Source organism: Mixophyes fleayi, chromosome 8, assembly GCF_038048845.1.
Source record: "Mixophyes fleayi isolate aMixFle1 chromosome 8, aMixFle1.hap1, whole genome shotgun sequence".
Classification (NCBI taxonomy): Eukaryota; Metazoa; Chordata; class Amphibia; order Anura; family Limnodynastidae; genus Mixophyes; species Mixophyes fleayi.
In genome coordinates, this window is record NC_134409.1 from 44,888,366 (window position 1) to 44,908,701 (window position 20,336).

General features: G+C 40.0%; 1 protein-coding gene across 1 annotated transcript in view; it reads right to left on the reverse strand.

The window, feature by feature from the left end:
* LOC142100066 (allograft inflammatory factor 1-like) overlaps nucleotides 1-19,375 on the reverse strand; it is a 39,621-nt gene extending 20,246 nt beyond the window's left edge. The window contains exons 1-2 of the mRNA XM_075184051.1: nucleotides 19,276-19,375; nucleotides 11,594-11,649 (exon numbers count right to left, since the gene is read on the reverse strand). Coding sequence (XP_075040152.1) covers nucleotides 11,594-11,649; nucleotides 19,276-19,285 — 66 coding nt within the window. The 5' untranslated portion in view covers nucleotides 19,286-19,375. The remainder of the gene's footprint in view (nucleotides 1-11,593; nucleotides 11,650-19,275) is intronic.
* Between the last annotated feature and the right edge of the window lie 961 nt (nucleotides 19,376-20,336).

Genomic DNA, 20,336 nt, shown 5'->3' on the forward strand with positions numbered 1-20,336 from the left:
GGTGTATTCAATGTTAATCAACTAAGGTGATGCCAGTCACGCCCAGCTGTTCATATTGCTGTATCTGGGACAGGCTGAGCGTTCATGACAAACTGTTTGGCAACTTGGTGGGATTGATATTTTTCTTCTTATCATAAGAACTTAAGTGAATTAGGGGTGTGTGATTCTAAAGAATCAGTATTTTAATTGACCGGAGATTACGCTCAAGGCTTACAAAATTTTAAAGGACATACTGCACATATAGTTTCTGTCCCTCCCCCCCTTTTTTTTCCTTGTTCTTCCTTTCTGTCTTCTATTTGGTGGAAGTGTGAGGTCCAGGATGGCCACTGACTATAAGCAGATGAAAAAGGACAAGCTTATGGCTTTGTGTGCCGAAAGGGGACTTGCTGTCGTCCCTGTCAGGAACAGAGAGCAACTGATTCAAGTGCTTGTGGATGCTGATCAGAAGCTAAGTTCCTGAGGAGGCCAGGGAGAAAGCATCTCTGCTTCAGGCCAGCAGTTAACACCGGACATTACCACAAATACCTCTGTTGAGCCAAGTGAGGAACCTACCCTGGACAATTACATGCATGCTGCCCTCAAATAGCTGAAGAATACTGATCCTGTAACATCGCTGCAGTTGATCCAGCAACTCCAAGAGGCTGCTGAACGCCACGTTGCTGCAGAAAAGGAAGCTGCTGAATCTCAAGCAGAACACGAATACCAGTTAGAGCTAGCCAGGCTCAATGGCCAGTCGGCAGACCGAGGTCTGGGTAAGAAAAAAAACCCAGGCACGACCAATTCCCTGTGTTGAAAAAAAGACGGCGACCTTGATTCGTTCCTGAGGGGATTTGAAAGGACTTGCCGACAGTTTGAGCTGAACTCCAGTGAATTGGCCAGCTATTTAACCTCTGGACTGAGAGGGAAAGTTTTGGAAGTGTTTGCAGACCTTCCCCAGGAACTGGACGGCGATTATGTCGCAATTAAGAAAGCCTTATTACTTCATTTCAACATAACTCCTGAGGCTTACCGATGGAAATTCAGAGGCTTAAGGTGCAGTCCCTATGATACCTATGCCGGACTGTTAGCGCAATTATCATCCATGATGCCTCAATGGATTGAGCGATTGCAGGTGCTGGACTATGATAAGCTAAAGCATCTTATTCTCTAGGAGCATTTCCTCACACTGTGCCCAGCTGAGGTGAGAGAATGGGCTGTGGATGGTGACCCTAAGACAGCGCAAGCAGCTGCTAGCCTGGCCGACAAGTACACAGTTATCAGGAGTCCTGTAACGAAGAGTTGGGGAGCACCAGGGCAAACTACTTGGAAAGAGTGGCAACCTGGCGGATCACCCGAGTTCCATGTCAACCAAACCAGCTGTTGCTGCATCTTTTGGGGGGGGGGGGGGGCAGGGGGGAAGCCTGTTTTGGCAACTGGCTGCAGGTGTTTTACATGTGATGAAGTGGGGCACATCATTGTCAATTGCCCCAAAAATAAGAAAACCACTTCTTCTCATGTGGGGGCCCCGCAGGAAAGCCAGTGCCGGCCGTCCTGTGTGTAGCAGGATCCCAAGAACGCCCCAGAGACAATCTGCAAGTGGTTAAGGTAGGACACCAAGTCACATTTGGATTGTTAGACTCTGGCGCAGATCTGACTCTTGTACATCCAGCTCTAGTGAGCCCAGAGAAACATTGTTCCCGGGAAGACTATTGCTGTGCGAGGAGTGGGGGGAAGTCTACATTCTGCCGTACCCCTAGCCAGAGTATATCTAGATTGGGGATCTGGCAGAGGAATACAAGACTTTGGGGTACTAGATATACTGCCTGCCACGGTATTGTTGGGGACTGATTTCGGAAGGATGCACGTTGCTTATATAAATAAAAATGATGTCTTTTCTAATGCACTGGTGCAAATTAACTCTATTCTTCCTCAGGTGAACTCGGCTGACCAGCATAGAATAAGTGCAAAAATATGCAATGAAATTTCATGTGCTGCTGAGAATACTCATGCAGATTTGCAAGTACCTGTGATGCAGAGGGGAGGTTATGTTTCAATGTGTTTGATGATAATGCTCTTGTTGGAGAGACTAACCCTTTACATCCCTTAGCTTGTGAATTTGATGAGGGCAAAGTGTGTGAGATTGTGTCTTTATGTGATACCATGTCTGCTAATGTTTTAGGTAAGCAGGTCAATTTACATGTGCCCAATTCTGAAGGTTTCTCAAAGTGTGAAAATGTATCAAATGTATTAGCACTCGTGACCTGGAGAGCAGCACAGAGGAGCTGTGCATTAACCCCAGAAAGTGTGGAGGGAAGCTCACTAGTCAGTCAAGACTGTTTGGGAGGTGAAGACGACAACATTTTGGGGGAAAATGGCCTTTTGTACAGAGAGAAAAATGTCATTCTGTGTGAAGGACCTGAAATGCTCTGCGATCATTTCACATCCTGTAAAGTGATAGAGATATGTAAGGGTGAAAAGCAGATAGGTGCCAGTGTTAACTCTTGTAATTATGCGTATGTATGCGAAGATCCAGATTCAATTGGGGATAATTTGGAAACCACCAACCATTGTGAGATGTGTAATGGTGTGAATGTCACATATGCTACTGTGTTAGAATCTTTTGAGAGTACCCCTGTTTGTTACCAGCTAGCAGGATATGACAGGGAAAATGTAGGTTCCATTTTACATGACATATGTAAGCAAGGATGTGATAGGGAGCATGTAGATCTTAGTATACCTGAGACATGTAAAATGTCTGAAGAGGCAGTTTTCACATGCAAACTAGCAGTGCAGGCCAAGTCCTCAGAAGTAAACCCTGAGGGGGAGGGAAGGAGGATGCCAGAAGGTAACACTGACCCTGAATCAGTCTCTCTAACCCCCCTTCCTCCAGCTCCTGCAATGATAGAGGTGTCTGATGACAATATGGTAAACTGCATTATTGTGCAATCAAATCCCCCCCTTACAGACCCCTCTCCTGAGATAAGGGAAGCTTGTCTATTAGCTGTTTGTAGCCTGCATGAGAGCGATCAGGAATTTGACCCCTTGGAATATTTAGCAGCCTTTGCTAGACAGAGCAGATGCTCACTGCAGTGTAAAAGAGAAATAGATGAGATGCTGCAGCTAGGGGTAATTCAAAAGTCTTGCAGTTCTTGGGCTGCCCCAGTGGTACTAGTCCCCAAAAAATGTGGGTGCACCCGGTTCTGTGTAGACTATAGAAGGTTGAATGATGCCACAGTGTTTGATGCTTATCCTATGCCCAAGATAGATGAATTATTAGATCAGCTTGCCCAGACACACTACATCACCATTATGGATCTCAGTAGGGGGTACTGGCAGATCCCATTGTTACCAGAGGCCCGTGAGAGGTCCGCATTTATCTCCCCATTTGGGCTGTTTGAGTTTTTGGTCATGCCCTTTGGAATGAAAAATGCCCCTGCGCCAATTCCTAAACTTGTAAGTAGGAATTCTGGTTTTATTTCCTATTTTATTTTTTGAAAGTTATATGCAACCTATCGTATGTCTATTTATTATCTTTTTGTAAATAAGCCTTGGAAATATTTTTCAGATTAAACATATTTAATTTAGCATATTTCTCCGAGATTCTTTGTGAACTTACGAAGCCCAGGCTCATGCTATATATGCATGTAATTTAAATGTGAAACATTAATAAGTGGTACTAGTGAACGTAAGGACACCATATTAAATCCTTCATGGTGGCAGAAAAGATGTATTCATTGTTAATTAACTAAGGTAACACCAGTCACGGCCAGGTATTCAGATTGCTGCATCTGGGACAGGTTGGGCATCACAAATGTAATAGTCCTGACACAGAACTGTCTGTGGCAAGGTCAAGACATACGGAAATTCTGGGATTCATTTACTGCTTATGTAAACAATATACTTGGTATACCATTCAAAAATACCCCACATTGGGCCTTTCTGGGACATCTGGCAGATCAGCCCGGAATTACGTTTACTAGTATTGGTGGCAGTGGGAGCAAGGCCATCCTCCAAAAATGTATTCACCTTCACCCCACTGTACCATCCCTTGCATTAGCGACATCCAGACTTCTCTTTTTGTTCAGGATGGACAGGCAGGAAACGACCATAATAAACAAGTATTGACTCCAGCTCTTTTTCACTACTGGGAAAAGTTCATAAAATCTATTCAATTTTATTAGAGATGGGTGGCTCGGTTCCCCGAGAACCGAACCCACCCGAACTTTGCCTATCCAAGCACCGAGCCGAGTAGGCTCGGTACTCTCCCGCCCGCTCGGAAACGAGGTTGAACGTCATCGTGACATTGTTGGATCTCGGGGCTCGGTTCTCGCGATACTTGATTATAAATACACGCCTCCACAGCAATCCATCGCCATTTGAAAGAGGGAAAGAGCAGGGTGTAGTCACAGGCTGATTAGAGCAGGGACAGACAATACAATATTCTGATTCCAATTGTGCTAACAACAATCGATAGAGAAGAGAGAAGGATAGAGGAGTCTTTTTTTTTTTTCAATATATGGCACTCAAAGTGCTTTTGGGGTGTCCCCCAAAATTGTGCATGAATATTTCTGGCTGTCAAAAGTCATATTTGTCAGCAATATCTAAAACAATTGGTAGCACTACAAGTGCTTTGGGCTCAGAATGGATTCAAAGCAGTCCACATATGAGCAGAATGAGCAACCAGGTTCTGTCACCAGTCCTGATGGTAGTGTTCTCAGTACGTCATCTGGGCAAGGCGATGTCAAACTACACAGTGTTTTGAAATCAGTCCAAAAAACACACACCTAAAAAAAAAATTTACTGTGTTGAAGCGAAAAAGAAGTCTAACTGAACAAAAGTTAAGTGCCGATAAAAAAAATTTGCCAACATGTCATTCTACACACGCAGTGGCAAATAGAGAATGAGGCCTTCACCTTTCTCTATTAGTGGCAGATCCAAAAAAGTTGCCGAGCCTACAATTGGTGCACAACTACTGTTACGCGTCAAAGCCGAGCTGCAAGATAACAGAAAGGCATTAGAGGATAATGTTTGTTCTGATTCACAAGTGACACCAATCCCTGTGGAGAGTCCATCCAACAGTGGGATGTCTAATCGTGAGCATTCCGATAGTGTACCTATAAAGAAGGGCCCTTTCAGCAGTTCTGCTGATGTGTGCCTTAACAGCCCGAGTGAGCCGGTGATACACAAATTGAGGATGCCACTTTGGAATTAGAAGAGGATGAGGGGGAGATTTGTGTAGGCGACGAGGGCGCTAATGAGGATGTTGAGGAGGCTGAGGTTGTTTGTGTAAGTCCTGCACCAGTGGCAGCATTCTGGCACGTGACAAGAAAAAGGCCATTGTCATGCCTGGGCATAAAACAAAAAAATCCACTTCTTATGTGTGGAATTATTTCTACCCAAATCCAGACAACAATTGTATAGCCATTTGTAGTGTATGTCAAGCCACAGTCAGTCGAGGGAGGGACCTTAACCATCTTGGAACCTCGTCTATGTTACGCCATTTAACGAGAGTTTATGGCAAAGTGTTGGGAAAAGCTGAAAGTTCTTCCCAAAAAATTACAAGCACTCCATCATCAGCTAGGACCCTCCGGTCACCGACATCCCGACGGCTACAAAATACACCCACCACACCATCCTCATCAATATCCTCAGTAGCGCTCGGAGTTAGCCCTGCATCCCACTTATTAAGGCTGGATGACTCCTGCACTCTAATTGATTCCTCTGAAGAAAGCGTTAGTCCTACTGCTGCTGCTGTTGCTGCTGGGGGTGAATCGTCAGCCCAGAGGCAGGTCAAGAAAATGAGCAGCCCTACATTTCAGCAATTAACTGTGTAACAATCATTTGCTAGGGGAAGCAAATATTACAGCAGTCACCCAGTCGCCAAGTGAATCAAAGACTTCATGGCTGCAATGTTAGTGTTAGATCTGTGTCCAATATCCAAAATAAACGCAGCTGGTTTTTCACAGTTAATTGAGGTTTTGTGTCCGCGTTACAGAATTCCATCGCGACATCATTTTTGCCGTAAAGCAATTCCACAACTATACCAAAAAGTGTGTAAAAATTTAGAGATTGCGCTGAAAAATGCCATTCTGCCCACTCTCCACTTAACCACAGATATGTGGACAAGTGGAAGTGGCTAAGCCAAAGACTATATGACTGTGACAGCCCACTGGGCTGGTCATTCACCTTCACCAGCAGGAACAGCAGCAGCATTTACACCACTACGTAACATTTGTCACAGACAGGCCACTCTTTCTATCACCGGCTTCACTAACAGGCATACAGCTGACAATTTGTTACGCAAACTGAGAGATGTGATTGATGCATGGCTTATACCACTTGGACTCTCCCCAGGGTATGTCATTTCTGATAACGCCAACAATATAGTGCAAGCATTACAGCTGGGTGATTTCCAACACATTCCCTGTTTTGCTCACACCATCACCTTGGTGGTGCAGAGCTTCCTACAAAATAACAGTGAGGTGCAGGAGATGCTTTCGGGGGCCCGTAAAATTTCAGGCCATTTCAGGCATTCAGCCACAGCATGTAGGAGATTACAGCAGCTCCAAGAGCAGTTTAACTTGCCCTGCTACCAACTTAAGCAAGAGGTGGTAACTAGGTGGAATTCCACCCTGTACATGCTTCAGAGGATGGAGGAACAGCGCAAAGCCATCTAAGCATATTGTACAAGCCATGACATTGGGAAAGGAGGGGGATGTATTTCACTCTTGCACAGTGGGGAATCCTTTCAGTGCTGTGCAAGGTGCTAAAACCATTTGAAGTTGTGACGTGTGAGGTGAGTGCAGACTCTGCGAGTTTGAGCCAAGTCATTCCGTTAATTAGACTATTGGAAAAGCAGCTTGAGAAACTGAAGGAGGAGCTGAAAGCAAGCAATTCAGCAAAGTATGTTGGCCTTGTCGATCAAGTACTTCATTCGCTTTACAATGATCCTCGAGTTATTAAGATCTTGAACTCGGATCAGTACGTTTTGGCCACTGTGCTTGATCCAAGGTTTAAAACCTACATTGAGTCTTTACTTGTAAATGAGCAAGATGTGAACTTTTGCAAGGAGCTATTGCTCAGCAAGTTGGCCGCTGAACTGGGCCTCGGCTTGACGGCGTGTCCTCTTTCACTTTCTCAAGCTGCTGCTGCTCGTAAAAAATAAAATTTCCCAAAAAGAAGCAGGGAAGACGCAGGGGGCAGACCAGAACAATCTGGGCTGGTTTAAAGGATTTTTCCAAAAAATGTGTCACCTTGCCCATAACTCCATCCAATACGAGTATAAACATGCAAAGGATGGTGGAGGATTATTTTCAAGAGGTAATTGATATGGAAATGTCAGACAGTCCCTTTCCTTACTGGGAGGAAAAGCAGGCCATTTGGAAACCCATGTACAAATTTGCTTTGCAATACCTAAGCTGCCCACCCTCCAGTGTGTACTCTGAACGAGTGTTCAGCACAGCAGGGAACTTAGTCAGTGATCGCCGTAGAAGGTTACTTCCCAAAAATGTGGAGAAAATGATGTTTATAAAAATGAACTACATCTTCCACGAGGAAGGCCTTCACCATCCAAGACATCCAAGCACTGACTGTTCTCTAATGGCGGATTTAAGCGGCGATGAATTGATAGTCTGTGATGATGATGTACACACTGATGAGGGTGAGGATGAAGCTGAAGATGATGACGATAACATCTTTTTAAAACTTTCTATGTAAGTGTAGGGTGCAATCTACCCCCAAAGAGGAAAGGGACTTGGGACATTTCCATATCACGTATCGTCTTGAAAGGCTGCTGTTTGGGCAATTTATCCTTAAGGGTAGGGTGTCATACATACAGTGACCCCAAAATGGCTTTCTCCATTTCAATTAATATTGTACAGTCTAAAACGGCTGAATTTTTTGGTATTTTCAACAAGTGGAGGGGGCCTATAGAGACAGAAACCAAACTGCCTTTGTCCATTTCTTTACATATTTAACTATAAGTGTAGGGTGTAATATACATCCAAAGACGATGGCTGCATTGCCAATATGCATAAATGGAGAGGAAGACAATCTGGTCTGTGTGTAGAATTAATGAAGGCCTACCGACCAGGAATTAAACTGTTTTTTTGATCATTTATTAGCTTTACAATTACATTACTTATCCTAGAAACAGGTGGAGCACTAAATTTGTTTATTTTAGGCCCAAAAACATTTTCCAAAAAATAGCAAAACAAAACCAAAACACGCAATGGCGGTTTTGCAAAACTAAAACCAAAACACGACGGTAATCCAGATCCAAAACCGAATACAAAACCAAAACATGGGGGTCAGTGACCATCTCTAAATTTTACACAACCCCCATCATTTATCAATTATTAGTAGATAATAAACCTTTATCATACCATCCTTTTTGATGATTTAACCACAAATTTCTTCTACCTTCACTCATACCAATTCCAAACATCTGTACATGGACCACATGGATAGATCGCTGATCTCCAGTTTTGGGTAAGAAATGGTCATGGTTATAGTTTCTATTGTTAGTTTACTGGGTTGCTTTTGTTCATATCGTATAACAATTCAGAATTTTCATAGTTTTAAACTATAATATATGTTCTCTCCCCATTTAGTGCGCATATTTCTCTTTTGGAGTTCAAATCATTTTTTTCATAATTACCGTAAGATTTCTGTTTCAGATTGATCTCCAACACATTGAAATCTTCAAATTCACCTACAGCTTTTTTATTTAGCTTCTTGTTCTTTTCTTTTGTGTTGTTTTCCTATTACTGTTCTCTTCAATACCACAATTTAAAATAAATAACCACTTTGCACATGCCTAGAAACTAACCATACGCTCCTAAAATGCAGCAATGTCCAATTTATCTTTGAGCGAAAAGGATCTTTACTGCAGCCTACGATTTCATGGGCGAAACATACTGGGTACTGGGTGTATGCTCAATCTACAATAAGGGCATGCGAAGCTCGAGCACACGCGGGTACTTATTTTTCTGTTGTATATCTAGCACAAGCTACAGGTCTGGTGTAAATGCGGAGTGATCATGATGATGGTCAAGTATGCGAGTGTTTAAAATCAGCAACCGTAAAAATGCATTTTATATACTGAAAACATAACATCCTAATAAACTTATTTTAGTGAAGAAAAAAAATGAAAACTTTCTTTAAACAAAAAAAATGTTTTGTCATTAATGACTATTATTAATAGATGACATTAATTGAATATATTTTTGTCTGTGTGTTCTTTTGGGATTTTATATTCAACATATATATTGGACTTATCCTGCAGTGTATTGTCTGTTAGAGCAGAGCCTAGACCTGCACAATACGTTCATTTTGTGTGCATTAATGAATCAGAATCTATATGGTTTTCTTTGACTATATCCGTGCACACCAATTATTAGTAGCCACACCATAGATGTCAACCTTTGAAGATCGGCCTCTGTGAGTCTTGGTGTGGAAGTGGGCGTGAGGGGACGGGGCTCCACAAATTGCGTAATTTTGGCCACGGAAATTCGCATCATAGAGGCTTGAAATCTGCCCACTTCACTAGGAAGTGGGACGATTCGGAAGAATTGCCAGCTCATTATGGACTCTCACAGACATTCCGGGAGAGCTGGCAAGTATGAGCTACACTAAGTGGTCACAGAGGATCAGTCCCGAGAACACGTTTCTACAACATCTGAGAATATGCTTTTAAAGACCTGTATCTTTAAAATTAATTTGCAACATATTTTGGCACATTGCCCACCACAATCCTACTCCAGCTTACATACCAGCAATCTCTACTCTAACAAAAGTATCATGACAAGTGACCAAATTATCATAGGACTTCACTTACAATGATAGTCTTGTGCCCTCCTTTTTTTTAAGAGTTTTCAAAATTCAATTTAGAAAGAAGAGATATAGAAAAGTGAAAATGGAGTGGAGGGTCTGAGGCTAAACCTGTTTCTATTCTACAAACCAAGGTAAACGTCACATATAAATCTTTTTTTTAATCATAAAGTTTTATTTTCGTAAGGTCAAGTAACAGAAATAAAACTAACAGATGGCATTTATAAACAGTAGCAATAACAAGATGAGAAAATTAATCAGACCCACGGCCGGTGTAGGTTTAGTGTAAATCAAGTCATGAAAAGATTCAAAAAGGATTCTGAAGAATGACCCAAGGATTTTCTCAAGGATAAGGACAGATTAAAGAATAGAAAACGTGTGAGAGAGAAAGAGGGAGTAAAGAAGAGGAGTGGCAAATTCCAAATAGAGAGATTTGAGGATATTGTAGAGGAAGGAAATAGTTGGGAAGACACAGAGCAAAACGGAGTTACGAGAATGGGAAACGAGCCTGAAAAAGGAGAGCCACGGGTCCCATACTTGGCAAAAGATTTTGACGAGTTGCGAATAATGCTGGCCATATATTCCATTAGTTGAGTCAGCCATACTCTGTTTATAATAGTCTGGGGGGAAGGGGAAGTCTGCTGCCTCCAGTCCGCCGCAATTTGGCATGTGGCCACCGAGAGGATGTGTCTAATCAGCTTATTCTGATGGCGAGTCGCCGTGGGAGCTATCAAAGTAAGGAGGAAAAAATTTGGGTTCCAGAGGAACAACGGTCTGAAGAATACTTTGAATTAACTGTTTGATCACAACCCAGAAATGTGTTGGTTATGGGCACGTCCGCCAAATGTGGAGGAAGGAACCTTCGTGGGAGCACCCGCGCCAACAGCGATCAGATGAGTCTGGGATAATTCTATGGATTCATGAGAGCACATAGTACCAACGATATAACACCTTATAGGTGTTTTCTTTAATTCTAACGTAAATTGAGCTGGAGGCAGCATTCTTGTGAATCTCAGACCATTCGTCATCCATTAATGTTTTGCCAAGGTCACGTTCCTAGGCTAGATCATGAGGGTCCCTAGAGCCTGCAGTAGGTGGAGCGAGAGGATAGTAAAAGTTAGAAATGAGACACTGTGTGGAGGAATTACTAAACATTACATATAAATCTAAGTTAATCTAGGTACTAATTTAAGTTGGGAACCGTATGTATTACATATGAAAAAAATAATTTCAAAGATTGAATAAGGAATCCTCAACAGGCTTATGGAAAGGGAATGGTGTTAGTAAGGGGATAATGGAATGGGAGATTGGCTCATCTAACTCAAAATCAAGTAACTTAGGTTTGAGGTAAGGCAGATGCAAAATAACTACTACGAGGCCTGATCAGAAGTAAGAGCGCTATACCACCCATCACTAGTATATTTCACTACCATCCTATGAATCTTTATAGGGCAATCATGAAGAATACTTTTGATGCATTCCATGTGGTATATCACCAGTCATTTTTTTCCAAGTGTGCATTCAGCAATAGCAATCCCCAAGACTAAATGGAACCCAGCACCTCCTCATTGCTGAATGCAAGTGACTGTGCTACTGTTTGGCACAGCCTCATACTATTTCCCTCATTGTCCTCCATAAAACTGCCCATTGTCACCTAACCCTGCACCCACTAACAGACAGAGGTCAATAACAGTGCTCATTTCCCATACATCATTGTATATATAACATTCTGCATAAAATAAACACATTAGTAAAGATCAATGCACATGACTACAATACAGACCTTATTGGTATGATCAATGTCTTTCTCTAGTGTCTCACGTTTTACTAACTTCTCCCCTGGAAGAAAAAAAATAAAAATAAAATGTAATTTGCCTATTTTACTTAATGGGGTGAAAGGAGGTTAGTTTCTATTGTTCTTTGGACTTGCACATTTTTATTTTAAGAAGTTATAACAATTAGTAAAATACATTGACAAAATGAAACCAGGGTAATAAGGATTTACTAGCAATACAATGAGGTCTTAATTGCATTGTAAATGAGAATTATAGGATGGTGTCACAATTTGTTACAAAAAATGGTCTATATTATCTAGTTGGTAGTCATTAATTTATTGTAATAAACAGACTTTGTTGTTGCAGGGAAATTCTACAAGCTAGCAGAAGGCCAGCTTCCTCATGTGGAAGCAATGTAGATTCTTCTCACCATACAGCATGATATGATAAAACCAGTCACATTTTTAGAAAGCTAAAGTAACCTAAAGTTAAGTAATGCTACACTTTACAAATATTAAGGTGAGGATCAATGATTTTACTCATTATGTCTGAAGTTTAAACCAAATAATTGTAACTTTACACGAAGTATGGGTGACATATCCAGGGGGCAGGCTGGGCTGGGGACAAGGGGGCATCTTCCCCTGGGCTGGTCCCATAGGGGAGAATTCAATTCCCCCTGAAATAGTGTGGCGTTACAACTATTACCGTTATTACGGTAGTTTTAACCCAGCTTTCTGCTCGCAGCTCGAGGAGCTGCGAGCAAACAGCGGGCGTTGAAACTACCATAATAATGGTAATTAAGCGCAATATTACTGTAATGATGGTAAGAATGTGCAGGCTGCGTTACTTTTACCCATAACGCGGCCAATTAAATTCCCCTAATGGTGTGATAACTTGGGCTGGGTCACCTGCATTTTTTTCCATTTAAAATAGGCAGTTGAGTCAAGTCTTGTACCCAGGGCTACAATTTGCCAGGCCTTCCCTGGACATCTCCCACCAGATTGCATCCCTAAATTCAAAGTGAATAAAATATACTAATGAGTATTGGAACATAATAAACTCGGAAGAGTTCTAAAAGACTGCTTATTGCAAAAGATTTATAGAACATTTACCTACATAGAGAAGCATAGCTAAGAATAAAGGTTTGCTATAACAAAATATTGGAGACCACATTCCTGCTTCACCTTCCTACATAAAACCACTCTGCAAGTAGGCCAACAGCATATGGGTTCACTGATTAGTTGCGTTTAATCACCTAGGCAACTCTGCGCTTCTATGCAGTTTTCCGTAGTAGGCAGCATAAACCCCAAATTCCCGACACAAACACACATTCACTCTGTTACAGCTTGAATGGGATTACATTTTTTCAAGATGGCTACCCCACTCCTCCTGCCCACTGCGAGTGCATTAAAGACGTGAGTACAAAAAGTCTTTAAAAATGTTGCATAATCACAGTTTCTTAAACTCAAAGAATATCTATGTTATGCAAGTTTAAGATACATAATATTTCCCAGATTATTAAATCCACAAACTAAGTGTGGCCAAAGTTTGCTCCATCTAAGGATGATATGAGCAGACTGGGGAAAAAATATTGATGCAATACATTTTTTGATGCTGAAAACTACTTAAACTGAATGCAGTTTTTGACCCTCATCTAAAAATTTAAATATTTTCTGGGGTGAAACCACATTCCCAAACAAACAGTAACTATAACGTATCTACCACACATATATTAGTTATAAACAGTGGGAAAACTGAGCTGCCAGTTCCATGTACACGGCGGGCTCTTGCGCATACTCGGTAGAGCAGAGAGGCAGCTTCCGAAAGTATCTATCTATACTTCATCATTCCAATATGTTCCTTAAATTAATAGGATCATGTGAATATAATAAATATGGTTTATTTCATGTGAATTTTAACATTTGTTACATTTTACATACATATTGGATTCGTATAATATTAGCAATGTTGTTTTAATCGACCTGACTCATTAGAATTGAAACAAGAGTAGATTCTTTATTGTAGGATACCCATACTGTTCTGATCAGAGAAGCCAACATAAGCTGAAATAAATGACCAACTAGAAATAATATATCTGATATGAAGACAAATATTTGCCCTTGTGTAAAAAGACCACATATTTATTTTTGGATAGTTTTATTTTTCATTTTTATTTCTTATTTTTATGTTTAATTTAATTTTTACCCACATTAAATTGCACTATTTTACAATATGCATCACATGTTATGTCCACTACATATTGAACTATAATGAAAACTTGATTTATATGCGAGAGACTCAAATAGTTATAAACAGGCTCGCTAGATTTCCTTTAAATAGGTATGGGACATTTTACAAGCAATGATCCAATTGGAGGAATGAAGGACATATAAATAAGAGACGCTTTCTATCTATACCCATTATGATCACCCTTGAGAAAGTCTCTAATTGGAGACGAAACGCACGCCAGGGTGGAACGCACGCCGGAACATTGGAGATAAAGACTGTTAGATCCACACCTGGGTACCCGACAACTGTTTTGATTCATCTTACACAGCAAGTATTGACTTCGCACAATACCTGGAAGGTTACATATTTATGATCGAGATCATCGCGACTTGTGCACTTGATCTGTCATTACCGCGGTAATCACCATTAGGACATTAACAATATTTGGACATTATTTTTGTTTTTTATCCTCATGTCTATGAAATTCACTCACCTTAGATTTCCCTCTAACAGTTTGAATATCATATGTTGCCTTGGCCAATATAGTCTGTTTGGACAAGATTTTTAGCTGCACTATACTATATTGGTACAGTGTATTTTTGACCATAGAGTTCAGGTGGTTTTTATATATTTTTGTATTTTCATATCATTGTGGTTTATATTGTGTCACTTTTTTTGGTTATTGTATGTTGAAAAACTTTCATTAAAATTAATTAATTATTTATTCTTACTTTGATACCAATATATATTTCTGGCATTCACAACAGATTAACCATAAGGGCGCAATACTGCATTTCAATTCAAATGTCTGGTTAGTATTGTTTGTTTTACATGCTATCATCTGATATGAGGGCAGGAATTTATTGTTTGATAATCATGTGTCTTAACATTTGACTATGTTGTTTTGCACAAATTAATGTTCATTGTTGTTCAAACCCTCCTCAAAGTCACGGTACCTTGTCCCATTGGCATCTTATCAATGGAGTATACCCATGTGCAAGAGGGGGCACAGCAAGTGTGGGATGCAGAGACAGCAGAGCCACACTGACATGACCGGAACTCACAACTTTTTTGCTTGCATCGTTTTGTCAATCAAAGAGCATGGGGGCCACAAGTTTAGGGACCAGTGTTAGAATCTTTTGACTCATGAGCCTTTGTGCACTAGACACCCTGTAACATGGCCATAGGTGCCAACTCCATGGTCGCTTGAGAACCCCCAATATTTGTACTGCCGCTATTTTTCAGTCATGTGGATGAAAGAAGGGGTGTTACTTGAGCATCCCCGATCATTTAAAAAAGTTGGACACTATTCCCATCTGGTGGTGAAGTTTTTTAGTGTTCTACTTGATTCACTAAAATCTTAATTCAAAACATTTATGCAGAAATTTGAAATCACAGGCATGTGTGGTGAAAGGTATGGGCTGGGTTTTAAAAATAAAGGCTCAGCCTGTAGGTAATGTCGAAGTCAGCAAATTGGATAAAGTCATTTCAATTAATATCGAGCAGATTTGGTTGTCTTTGTCTGAAATTATGCGTAGAGCACGCTACGGCGTGGAAGGGCGCACCCAGCCGCAACAACAAATTTTACACTTTTACACACATTCACACATTTGTAATTAGTACACATTAATTGTAGTTGCAACACATAGTTATTTATGTTTAGTATTATAAGTTATATACATGTTAGTGAAATCAAAGGTTCAGGTTGCAGGAACTATATCATGTTTAGTATCATTTTAATCCCCTATTCATCAGCAGTTTGGTTCATTCGCCGAAGAGATCGCACATTGCATACTCTAGTTAGCGATGTTAGGGAATAAATGTTTAAAGTGATACTGACTGTAAAATGCAAATAGACTAGTTGAAACTGGATTCTTGGCGGGAAAATCGGAGTGCATCCCCTGGAGAGTTGACCCCCACCTATGGATATTTTGGTTTGAACTGGCCTATGACCTGCAGTACCCTGGACCTTCCTAAAGCCTGGACCAATAGAAGCAAGCCACATCATCTTCATTGTTTTACTGTATTCACTAACTGTATATAAGCAGGAGTTCTGAACCCAGTGACCAGTCTTCTTGACCACAGCCTTCAGACCTGAATGACTGTACCCTGAATCCAGAGCGCCTGCAATAAGTAACGGCTGTACTTGTTTTATTTCGCATTATTATTCTGCTACTTTTGGCTATTAAATTACTCTGTGCTTGGAACCACACATCGGGATTCGACAATCATTATTGGATAGCGACAAAACGTGCATAACAGTAATAAAGGGGCTATAGCCCCAGTGGTTTCTTAAATTATCCTGGGATTACTGCAACGCTGTTTTTCTAGAACACTGTACATATGTAAAACAGTTATCCCTTGTTATCAGCAATTGGTCTTAATGATGCATGCATGGACGAGATCTTCTGCTGAGCATGGGGAGAAAGAGGACATTTTTCCACTCAATAGATAATATCAGTTATCCAAGGCCCAACCCCTTCACAAGTCTTATGTGGCTATTATCCCTCCTTTTACTGCACTCTGTGTCCTCATTCAAACAGCCAGGCTCAGTGCAGTTAAGTCAGAAGGGTTAGAGGTAGTCCTGTATGGCAAAAGCTATCCCCTTTCAATAGATCAGCCAATAGGAATGCTTTCCTGGTGAACCTAAGCCTGGTAAACAGAATGCATAATGTTGAATTCTCAAGATGTACAAGAACTCCAATCTTGGAAAATGTAGAAAGTTTGGTGCAAAAGCAATTGACACAAGCAGTTTCCGGTCAAGGTCTCATTTACTCCTATAGGCCTGAAAAAAAAATGAGACACCTATTGAAAAGTCAATAGTAGACTTGTGAGCAGTGTGTTTGTGTATCTCAATGTATGTACTCTTAGGTCAATTAAAGTGCAGTGTATATTTTGTTTGATGGTGTACAGCTTGTGGTCTCTAACATGTGTTTATTTATATTGAGTAGGCAACACATGCTCCCAGTCAATTTGAGGTACCCAGGGTCCCTGGTCCTTAGATCCTCATTAGAGGCTCATCTTGATTACTCAGAGAAAATTTAGGGGACTTCAGTCATTTCTACTCCTGTGACTGTACTTTCACCCCTCCGTTGTTACCACTGCTTGTCAAATCATTTGGTGCTATAGTTTTCATGTCATTTAACCAAGAACATCAGTCATCTTTAATAACTCCTAATTCCAAGATCAGTCTTCAATTAATAAATGTAGTACAGCATATTCTTGAAATGTTTGTTTATTGATGTATCAATAGTTGATCATATTTTATAATGTTCCACTACATTTCATCCTTATTCAATTAAAGCTATGTGGGAGGTACAGACCATTGTAATATGTGGCCATTGCCACCTGCAGTACCCATAGCCCAAAGTGTGTGTGTAAAGGGGAGGACCATGGAAGGGTACTGAAAGGAAAACCCATGTTACTGAGAGCTATTCATTCCATGAAACCAGATGAGAACCTTATCTCAGACAGCAACATCGTAGCAGAGGTGAGATCTTGCATAGCTGCTTCCCACTCACTATGATAATCACCTGCTGTTCCAGTGTAATTATTGCATTAGCTAAAAACAAGTAGAAGGTACATATAGCCGGGAGATACTTCTCCCTTCTGTTATTTTCACTTGTACTGCCTGCTAACGTAATGACTGCGACAGGAAATGCAGGTATCCAGTATCATGGATTTCTTTCCTGCAATCAACAGGAGCACAGTGACAGACTAGAGAATTAAGGTGGTCCTGGAATTCCTGCCTTGTGTGTTTTAACAGTGTGGAACATCTTTGCTTATGGACATCTAATTCAAAACACATTATATTAGGTACAGGATATCTCAGAATAATGCAGAAGAGCACTTGAAAAATGTCCCAAATATCCATAGAGAGTCATGGTTTAAACAATTTGTGCCAAATAGAATTATAACTTCAATGACGCTACTCACAAAATTTAAATCTAAGTAATAGCTCACCTGTGATAATACCTCTTTTACATTTCAATTATATTATTTTTAATTTGGATGAATAGTTGGTATTTTTACATTTTATTCTCCTTTTATTTTTAATGACAAGCCTGCAATATGTTTTTATTACAATATAGATTGCTTTAGGTATTTGTTAATATAGAATCCACTGTGGTCAGCACTGCCTCTATATTCTAATCAGATCACACATCATTGGGTTTAGTGGTGTTGAGTTCTAAAGCAGTCAGCTCAAGCTAAGCTGCACAGCTGATGAGTTTTTGCCCTTTACAATGTTGTAGCTTTCAAGGCTTATGACTTTGCAGAACAAATTCTCATACAAGATATATTTCTTAGTGTTCTTTATGTGCACTGTAGATGTGAAAATGTATTAAAGTAGAGGATTAGAAATCATATTATCTGAACATGCATAGAGAGTAAAGTGTGGTATGTGTGTAGATGCAGCAAAATAAGGAACTATGTTGTAACCGCAACTTTTTATCTTACAACATTAAGGGCTCATTCACATATTTAAAATGAACACCATCATGAAAAAAATAGTCATATACTTTTAAAATGTAGGGAATTAGTAGGCCATTATTAATGTTGCAACAACAGTATATGATGTGCATTTTTTTCTCTGTTTTATTCATTTTTGTGTGCAGGTTACATGTGTTTAGAACAGTCAACTAGGCATTACGTTATAAAAATTGTCCTCCAATTCATCCCAGTAGCCTGGCTCATGCTTTCCAGACTCTGAAAAGCAAAGGCTAAATAGTGTTTATACGAACTGCCTATCTTCTTAATCATAGATCATTGTGAAAAGTAACCAGTCCTGGAGACAGAGAGGGAGAAGCAACATTCTCCAACAATGAAACTGTAATGCAAAATATAATGCACACACAAAATTGCTAACGATAGATTTTTAAATGGCATTTTAAACAGGACTTTGAGTAATGCATTTCCCATCTTGATTTGATCCTATTTACCCTGAGGAAAACAACATGAACAAAAACAAATCCCACAACAAAATTATCAAGGTCAAGTGAACAATTTCCTCTTGTGGATGCACAAATACTTTGTTTCACAGGTGCACAAATATATATATAATGTTATAAGAAGTCCTAAGTCAATACTAAACTTAGGTTAGTAACAGCACCCTTTGCACCCAAAAACACACTCTTCCATTTAGCAGTATACCTCAATACAGTTATACACACACACACACACACACACACACACACACACACACACACACACACACAATTGCATGTTGCACAGACAGCCATTGAACCATATACACCTAACACGTAAAATCCAAAGAATTTACAAAAATCAAATTATGACATGATTTAAGAGCAAATAAAGGTTTAACAATTTGCTAACGGCTTAAAAATAAATATAAAACAAATACACTGATTGACATATTTCAAATATATGGTGACACTTTATATATGTAAGGTCAAGTCAAACATCCTAAAATTCTAAATATAGAATGTACAGCACTCACCTAAATCCATTGTGAACACACACTCAAGTTACCTGAAATTTCCCATGTTTAAATTATGTATTACACCTGGCAGGCAAGAAATTAATTACGTCTCTCATCTAGGGTGGAGCTATCTGAAGTATGTCAGAATAAGACACTCAGCACTCTCTTTATTTGTTAAAACAATAGCATGGAATTATAATGTTTAACAGATTAATACTAATATTTCTTTTGTAAGTACTGTTCATCTGTCATTTGTTCTACAGATTGACTAAGGAGAATGAAGTAAACAATTATGAATTTTCTTTAGCTTTATCCCCCCTCCCCCAACATTTAAATGAAAAAAATAAGACAGGTGATGCTGAAAAAAACCCCACTACCATATTTTGGTGTATTCTTTGATTCAAAATCATGCAATAATGCAAAATAATATAAACCGATTAGTGTGATCAGTCCCATTAGATGAGCTAATCTCTCAATTATACAGCAGCTGTGTCAGAATGTCAGTACTGCACAGATAACAGCTTGTCCACACAGGTGCCTTTTTTGCCCAAAATATTTGTATTTCAGCTTTGAACAGTACAGTGAGGTTTAAAGATGAATTTGTTAAAAATAACTGTATGGTCATTATATCAATCATTGTAATACAAATCATATCAGGTTATTGGAGAATCTAGACAGATTTAGTAATGCTTTTTTATTATTATATTTTATTTATATAGCACCACAAAGGGTCCGCAGCACCATACATAGAGCATAGGACAAAGCAAGACACGTCATACAGGGCAATACAAAAACAAAGTGCATTAAATTATAAACCCAGTTGAAAACAGGTACATCGGGGGAGGAGGTATGAGTGAAGTCCAGAACAAAAATGAGGTAGGGGTGCCGAAGGCAAAGGAGGAGGACATGAGAATAACTGGGCTCTGCTCGCGTGAGCTTGCAATCTAAAGGGAAGTGGCAGACTAATAAGTGGTGAGTCAGGGTCAGGGGACTAAAAATATTAAGGGAGAGATGAATAAGAGCAGGCGACAAGATAAACAGAGGGAGAAAGAGAATGCGGGTGAGGTGTACTATGATTA